Source organism: Eriocheir sinensis, chromosome 35, assembly GCF_024679095.1.
Source record: "Eriocheir sinensis breed Jianghai 21 chromosome 35, ASM2467909v1, whole genome shotgun sequence".
NCBI lineage: Eukaryota > Metazoa > Arthropoda > Malacostraca > Decapoda > Varunidae > Eriocheir > Eriocheir sinensis.
This window is the reverse complement of record NC_066543.1, coordinates 6,981,537-6,990,850: the sequence shown is the minus strand read 5'-3', so window position 1 is coordinate 6,990,850 and position 9,314 is coordinate 6,981,537. Positions and strand designations below refer to the sequence as shown.

Here is a 9,314-nt window from a genome sequence, read left to right as displayed (position 1 = left end):
ATTATTGCAAAGAAGAAAAACACCATTTCCACCTCTTTTTAAATGCCTAAATTTTCCCTGTGCACTCCATCCAGAGAAATATATCACCACCCGTACTATAAGGGTTAAAGGTTTAAGTTAACCTATATTTACTTTCCAATGCTGTTCAGTACTGAAGGGCCTAGAATTCTATTTTGTTTTTAACTATGCACTATACACAACTTCTTTACTTTCTCCATTTTACTTATACACACCACATGCACCTTTTGTTTTGCTAATTTCCACTGTGCATGTCTGTGATTGCTGTGCTACATTCCACGTACATACCTCAGATGCATATGACAAGTGGGAGGATAATGCTCTTTTTTACACCCTTCTTACTCCATGCTCACACTTCTTTCTTTTGTAACTCAGGCACACCTATTACCTGTCTGCCCTCCAATACTCTCCCTCCATGCTTTCATCCTTAAACAAAATAGTCCCTAAGTACTTCAATTTCATCGTCCATCTTCTCTTTCCCCAACCAGATCTTACACTGTTGCTCTCTGTCACAATTCTCTATGGCTTTGCAAAATCAATGGTCCACTCTTTTGCCTTTCAAAATACCTTTAGTACCTTGTTTTATTAAATACACTTTCTACTCTTTCCTTTTACGCAGTCTGTCGAATTCATCCACAATTCCCTGCAGCATCCAGTTGACGTGAGCCTTTCAGTTAGCAGGAAATGAACACACTCATAGTTTTGAAAGTATTCACTTGAATCCATAAAGGTAAGTTGAGATTCATCTAGTACAATCAAATGCCATACTTGAGTTACTAAAAATGCTTTGAGATTCATTTTAAAATCACAAAGACAGGCTTTCCATTTCCAAAAATACAGATGTTTACACAGAAATCTACATATATTCTGTACACATATAAACATGGACATTGTTTAATAAGTGTAGGAAAGTCAATCTGAACAAGCAATAGATGGCCTTAAGACTATAAAATTGCCTCAAGCAGCTAATGCTTGTTTGAGCTAAATATGCTCAATGAAATAACAAGAAAGTTCCACATTTGTTATATACTTGGTGCAATTTAATTGGCTTTATCACATAATATGGAAATATTGGGAATATGGCCAAACTAAAGGACAGTTGCATAAATGCTGCTGAACATAGTTAAACATTTCTGGTAGGTGATATGCTGACCCATGTGTATTTTCAGGGATGACTACATTTACATTCATTTTTCAACAATTTGATCCTTTGAGATTTCATGCTATAAGACTTGCTTAACAATGGACATCTTGAAACACCCTACACCATACTGTACATAGTCTTTGTTTACACCACTTGTCATATGCACCGACACATCTTGCGCTCATGAAAGCCCAAGTCAAATCATACTCTTCTCTTCATGTACGCTTCTGCCTGTCAGACTTAAACTGTGCCCAATCACATGAGGATTGTAAAGACTGGTGCTATCACATTATGCATGCTGCTTGAACTAATATATCAAACCCATTTGGCTTTATTACAGAAAAATTTCCAAGAAATAAAGTAGATAATGCAAACTGAGCAACAAGCAGGATTAAGTTTATGGCTATATCATGGTCTCTGATACATACTGAAATCCCAGAATACATCACTAGAGGGCTGGAACTTTAATGGATAGAGGCAAAACATCATACTGAACTACTTAAAAACTGTGGAGTTTCAAACACGGCAAATAATGATTTGCATTTAATGAGATGTTGATCAGCAAAAGAGATATGCACTGTCCTACAAATGTATACAACTTTTACATTAACATAAATACTGGTAACAGCAGTCAGTCACCACCTTTAATAAAACATGTACAGGCATCACAACAGGAATGTTGCTACTCATGTGGAAAATACTGTTTATGAATTTCTACTTAAGCACAACCTCAGAGTGCTCCAGGGTTGTCCTGGAGATACTGCTGCCATCTAGGATGAGGGCAGTGCCATACAGCAGTCAGGTACAGGAACAGACACACATATGTACATTCATGCATTCCCATTTACAAGACAGGCACACTTCTGTAGTGTTCTTCAAGAACATTTTCTGGACAGCTTCTGAGTTGTGACATCAATATCATTAATAGAAAAAAAAAGGCTACAGTACACCACATGTGGATAAAACAGAGGACAACAAAACAAAGAGTATCATAAAATAAATATCACAAGCTTGTATCCAGCCCAGCCTAGCTCAGCCCCTGTACCCTGCCAATGACCCAGTCACAATATTTTGATGCTACCCCTTATTAAGTATTGCTAACTTATCATTACATTATCCCTACTGACTTGGGTAGGACTTAGCATGCCTTCTGTCACCTGCATTTACTATATCATGACTACATATCCTTGCTGACCCTCTCCACCTCTATTGGAATTACACCTTCCTTTGAAAATTTATGATCTTTGAAGTTTTTAAATTAGGTTGGAGAAAATATCAGATAAGTTTTTATTTATACAGAAGTGGAAGTTACTATTAACAAATTTCACTAATTCTTATCTGCATTTACAACCAATAATTTAATCTTAGAAAAGATCTTATTCTAAGACCTCCAACTCTGATGAAATTTTGATAGCAGACATCTGTTCCACTTAGCAAAGTAATCACAGCCAGGCCTGAATGAAAGGTCTTAAGAGTAAGGAAAATAAAAACTGGGCTCATTCCTGCAAATAATCAGAGCCAGTCATGCCACAGCTCCCCCTAAAAAGACAAACTGGTTGGTTAAAATCCCTTAAATTATGCACTGATGCACTTGTTATTGGTAGTATGTCACCGGGCATACATAATAATGTACTGCCTATTAAAAGCTGCAAGTATATGAACCAGTTTTTCATCACTACATATAAATCTAACTTCAATGATTGCCTTTTTAAACCAAAGTTCATGTGGTAATGCAGTAGCAGCAGCAGCAGCATGAGGGAAGGGTAATGCACATTAATTGTCAACATAATAGATATGAAAAGTGACATCATACCCCAGAGTGTTATTGGCATAAAATGCTTGATAGCTGTAAACATGAGATCCAAACTGCCTATTTCAGCAGCGGCATTGTAACTGGACTAAATTCTTGATATAAATTATTTTGTGCACTTGTATCTTTTGATGCATCGCTTGTTATGTCTGCCTACTGCTGGCTAAGAAGCAACATAGTCATGTGCTCACTGTGGTAAGCAGCACAAAGCCTTTGATCTTTGGGCAATGGTACTTTATATGACTATTTACAAAGTGCTCACTTTAACATTGTAGATGATATATGCAGTCTAATGCCTTGAGGATGAGAATGAAATTTATAGGATAAGTGAGGTTGCTGAAGTCGGGATAATTCCTAATGCTTGATACAAATACTTCTCCTGGCTCAGGATATGTTAATCACACAATACATAACCTTAACACTAAAATTACAAGGTGGGGTAGCATTGTAAGAAACAGAAATGCAAGAGAGGAAAGTGAACTGATGGAGCAGAAGGAAAATAACTTATAATACTTCAGATATGCAAATGTCTTTACACATTTTCTTGAGCAGCAGAATCAAAATACTAAGTATTTACAGGATAATAATGACTAAAAAATAAAACTATCAATATCTAATTGTAAGCTTAGTGACTTTTAAATTTTAATAAAATTATGTCCATTACCACTTATTAAAGAACAAGATGTAGCATATATTTTAATAAGAATAACTGATGACTTGAAATACTAATACATCATTAACTTAATGTGAATATGCAACAAATACTTCTGATGACAGGAGCAGAAATTACAAAATTGAGGAATGCATGTGGAGATAACCACATTGGGAGGGTGAGGAATGGTATGGGAAAGTGATGAGATGAATAAGTGAGTTGCAGATACTGGAATGGCTCAGTGGGATAGAGTAGATGTGGCACATGATTAGGTGTAGCACTGAGGTGAAATGAGGTGTATGGTGAAAAAGTAATACATAAATATTGACAAACAAAAATTAAATAAGGAAAAAAATATATATAGGTTATGTCAGGGCATGGTGAAATGATTGAATGCTGCTTAGGTCATCACTTCCTCTGGTAATAAACTCTTCCAAAGGTAACTGGCAGAGTGAGTAATGATGTATACTAACACCTGTGTGTTCATGTACACATGCACAAACAGACACAGCACCTGCATTACATTTACCAATATTTCATTCATTCCTGAGAAGTGGGAAAGTCCATGATCAATACAGTTCAATATTGTCACTTGCAAATATAGTCAGGCATCATCATATACAGCATAATGGTGCAGGAATATGATACAAACTGACAAAAATAAAGAGGGACATCCCTCCTTTACAGTGTTCTATTTACCATCGTGGCCACTCTCGTGCACACTTTATTGACTATTCACAGAGAAGGACATGTGATGGTGCCCAGAATGGTTTCTTGGCACTGAAGAATAAAAACCCAACAACACACAATTCCCTTAAAAGGTGTGAGCATTCCGGCAAACCCCACAGCCCAGGGCAAACTCCTCCCCTGTGGGTGGATGCTGGACGTGAAGCGGACACTCTTCCCCTTCCAGCTGCTGGGCACGGGGACCTGATGAAATAGTGGTGGTCTTAGTACTGTATACGTGATTAAATTAAATTAGTGAGTGAGTGGTGGCCCTGCCCAATATCAACAAAAACAAAATAGGAAAAATCTTTCAGACCATATATATCACGGTGGTAATTTTGCCTATGTAATAAACTGTTACCATGGCGGCGGGTGGCAGCAAGAAATTCTTTACATCTGAGAGAGAGAGAGAGAGAGAGAATCTTATTTAGGCAAACTCCCCTCCCCCTTCCATTCTTACCAGCAGGGCAGCGGGGGAGCTCGGCCTTAGGGATGTTGGTGACACGCTGGAAGTCGTCGTGGCAAGCGTTGCAGAAGTGGGTGGTGCCAAAGCAGAAAAAGACAGCCACTGAGCAGCAGTAGCGGCACTTGTACTCCAGGAAGTCAGTACCATGTTTGGGGCACATCTGAGCACGTGAGACATCTGAGCAAGCTCCACAGACCAATTCTCGAGGGTCATAGTCATCTCCCAAGCCTGCCTCAGCATCACATCTTGCCTCCCCACCATAGTAGGCCTGTTGAATAAAGGGTATGAAGTGTGAAAGGAGGATACATAGTCACCAATAAAAATCCTAAGATTACCACTGGGCAACACGATTAGTGATGCGAATGACACAACATTAAGTGCTGGGAGCATGTAAAGTACATTGACTGAGCTAGTTTTAACTATTTTTACAGCTTTTGTACCAACTATAATGTTTCTGAAGATAAACAAATGGAGTGTTTTTAAGGGGGTAGCAGATATTCCCAGAAATTTAACATTCGTGGGTGTCTGTTACACAACCCCCATGAATGTTAAAGGATGACTGTATAAACTAATTATCAATTACTCACCAGAAAACAAAGGAACCAAAATTGCTGACACACAGTAACCTGCACAATAGGACGTTAAGCTGTCTCACCTTATTGCACTTGTAGCAGACGTAGTATGCATATCTGTCCATGGCAAAGGCTGCTGGGTTGTTGTGGTAACGGGCCCCAGGGGTGGATATCGCCTCAGCCCGATGCAATCCCTCATACTCTAATCGCATGAGGGCCTTTCGTCGCACATCTTCATATAGGGCCAGAACTGGACTAAGCAGCTCCCCAAGCACCCCATGGGTCATCGCAACCTGTATGTGGATGGTGGTGCTGAAGTATGATATAAAATACCACATGAAATGCATTGATTTTTGTAGCATGAAAATGCCTAAACATGCCCTTGCTTTTTCTCTTCATGCCATGCAGAAATTTTGCATCTGCAGGGTAATGTTAGTATGAGTACACTCTTGTACAACCTCCTTGCTGCTTCCCCACTCAATATTTTTGTTCTCCAACTTCTTCCATCCTTTTGCCAGTCATGTTTACATCACATAATAATGCACAGAGATTGTGGAAAATGGAAGAAAAGCTAAATAGTGTCAAATAACTGTATTATCTGATTTTGGACACATATGTGAATGGGCCATACCATCCCTTTTACTGCCCACATCACTTTTTTCTATACTACCCTTTCCACATGAACATTTACATGTTTCTATTTCAATACACAATAATTTGGCTTCTTGGAATATTAAGATATATAAATTCACAGAAAGTTTCATGATAAAGCATTCATTTCCAAATGTTATAATGTGAACAATAACTAGCAAACTTTTTTTTCTGCCCCAGCAACAATAAAGATAAATACAAATTATCTTATTTGTATATAACAGTAAGTCACTCACCTTGCATATTGGACACATTGAGAAGGTGAAGGTGATGCGAGGGCCTGGCCATCGGCGCTTCAGCACATTGCGGCAGCAGTGAGCATGAAACACATGGCCACATTCCAGCTGTGTCAAGAAGAACAGCTTCCATTACACCACAGTTCCAAGTTTATTGATGTTCATTAAAGAGATCTGTATTAGCAAACAAGGAGTGCTTCTCAAATCATTAGTGATATTTCCTGACAGCTCTGAGAAGTTATATGCAATCACTGCAACTGCTGACCCCCTTTCTGGCAGAGGAAGGGTGAGGAAGTAAAAAAATGGAAGAAAGTAAATGCTATAAAACTATTTTATATAACATAATTGATGAGTCATACTCCCTGACTTCATACATTTATGCTGAAAGAGCTAGGTATATCCCTTTTAACTCTCTTACACTCTATGGCCTATTGATTTTGACACACTACACCTTTTTCTCACCTCACCATTCCTCCCCCTCCCTATCAAGTCACACCACCTACACACTCTTCAACATATCCACTGCCACAGCTCTCGCTCTCAACCTTTGCTCTTCATGCCACAGGTATCTGCAGAATAAAGTTGGTACCAGCAGCGTACACCTTTATGCAATCTCCTTGCTGCTTCTCTACTGAATCTTTTTGTTCTCACCAGTGTTTTCATGACTCCAAACAATTTCCTTTCTTTACTCAATTTCTTCTAAACACTTCTGTCTCTTCTTCACCGCTCCAAGGTACTTCTTCCAACCTTTTGTCGGTCACATTCATAACACACAGTGATGAACTTTCATCCTCCATTTAACACACCTTTTGGATTAAGGGCATTTCACCACTTGCCAGCTTCCAATGAATACAAAATCTGCTAAACATCAAGTGTTCACCATCCTTCTGTCATTAGGCAAGTCATCTCCCTTGAATTTGTTGCATAAATCAACCACTGTCCATACCTGAATAGCTGGAGCAGCTGAGAGAGCTTCAGAAAAGCAGATCATGCACATGTCATCTGCATCTTGCTTGAGAGAGGGATTATTAGAGCACCCATGGAGGCAGGGAAGGCAGGTGGTCTCCCCCTTCAGACCCCCACACAAGTGACCACAGTCACTGGTCCTCACACAGGCTTCTCGACTGTACTCCTAGTGGGGATTAAAAAAAATTATGTTTGTTAAGAGAGAAATATTTTAAAATGTCATGACTCCATGAAGAACAACTGTATGTACTTGTATAAAAACAATATTTTCAACTAGTTTTTAGGATTGCAGTAATAAAACCAATTATTACTTGAATAGTACTTAACAGAGGCTTAAATCTAGTAATGAATGATCATAACATCAGTAGCAGCACAAATGATTTTCAAATGAATAGAGGACAAAACAATAAAATTGTCAAATGGTTCAAGACATCAAAATGTTTAGAAGCATCATCATTCATCATTTCGTTTAACGTTCGTTTTCACTCTTCCTGAGTGGTTGGACGAAAATGTACTAATGTATATAAGTCATTATGAACCAAAAATCCTTAAACAAGCAAAATGTAATAGATGAAATACCTTGTCCACTCATTTTACTAAATCTAAGTATGAATTCATATATTTTGATTGGATAAAGAAGCAAGATATATGAGTGATTTGGCCAAAGCTATCAATGTCAATTTATTGTTGGCAAGTAATTGGATCAGATGTAGAGGGGTTTCAATCATTGGCTAAAAAAACAAGAAGCTTTATGGAGCTGATCGTGATAAACGGCACAAATCATCACTGAGGCTGTCAATGTCTAGGCTCACCTGGCAGTCTGGATCCTGACAGACAGGTGCTGGAGAGAGGAGAGATGGTTGGGCTGGAGCACCACAAAATCTACAGGTGGTAGCTGCAACAGAACCACGGGAACGCTGGTTTTCACCTCTCAGCTCTAGCATGGCCTTCAGGGTGGTGGAATCAGCCAAAGCCAACAACCAAAAGAGTTTTGTGCGGCCACATCCTTCATGAAGGTCCACCTAACATAAGGATGTATAGGAGGAAGATGAGTAGATATAATATAAATGGATGAGGGATGGAAAAATCTGATGAATAAACTGAGGGTGGATAATCTAGTACAGAAATTTAGATTTCCCTGTACACATAATACAGCGGGCATGATAGAATGAATAAAAGAAGAGTGATTCATCAGACACAAGAATAAGTCTTTAAAGACTGGATGACTGAAAAAAATCTAGACTAGGGCTGGGTTCACACGAGACACTTTTTAGTGGTCAGTGGCCGCCACAAAAAATGGTCGCCACGAAAAACGGTGAGTAGGTGCACCATGCACACGAGCCACTTGGTGGCGGCCACTAATGAGGTCAGTAGGTGGTGTTATGGATCTCGTAGAGGTAGCTGCTGTCTGTGCTCTCTTGGTGCAGATGAAGTGCAAAAAGCGCAGAAGAAAGTACTGGGTTCACCCTAGTTAGCGACAGACTACTCCGTGTAGCATTTCACACTTTATTTAGAGCTAAAAGAGCACCCTGATAAATTTTTTGACTACTTCAGAAAGTCACAGGACAGCTTTGATCATCTTATGACAGTAATTGTTCCATGTATAACACGGCAGGACACCAACATGAGGAAGTGTGTGCCAGTAGAAGAGAGACTTGTGATAATCTTAATGTAAGGCTGAACATGAAAAATATAAAGTCACATTAGATGTAATTTATTGACATAATTCAGCAGTCTGTGCGGTTACATAACATTTCCACTTTCTACTTCCTGATAAATAAAACTACCACATTCAGTAATTAATCCACACCAAAATCAATTAATATGCAAAACTGTGAAGTGATATGAAACATTAATCCTGAAAGCATACAAGAGCTTATCCATCATATCCTGAACACAAGTAATGCGTGAAGGTCATACTTATAAATCATTATGACATTTCAAATAGGTCAGTGTCAAGACAAAGGGAAAGCAGCGGGTGGTGGCAACCGATAATGGCTCGTGTGCACGCTGCCATTTGAAACAACGGTATCTATCGCTGGCCACAGTGGCGTGGTTGGATAAATGGATACG

The 9,314-nt window shown here is 38.9% G+C and overlaps 1 protein-coding gene across 1 annotated transcript in view; it reads right to left on the bottom strand.

The window, feature by feature from the left end:
• Positions 1–717: 717 nt before the first annotated feature.
• Positions 718–9,314, bottom strand: part of LOC127007549 (E3 ubiquitin-protein ligase MYCBP2-like) — an 87,723-nt gene continuing 79,126 nt past the window's right edge. The window contains exons 71-76 of the mRNA XM_050878719.1: positions 8,054–8,263; positions 7,222–7,407; positions 6,276–6,383; positions 5,472–5,681; positions 4,811–5,084; positions 718–4,554 (exon numbers count right to left, since the gene is read on the bottom strand). Of these exons, the coding sequence (XP_050734676.1) occupies positions 4,439–4,554; positions 4,811–5,084; positions 5,472–5,681; positions 6,276–6,383; positions 7,222–7,407; positions 8,054–8,263 (1,104 nt within the window). The 3' untranslated portion in view covers positions 718–4,438. The remainder of the gene's footprint in view (positions 4,555–4,810; positions 5,085–5,471; positions 5,682–6,275; positions 6,384–7,221; positions 7,408–8,053; positions 8,264–9,314) is intronic.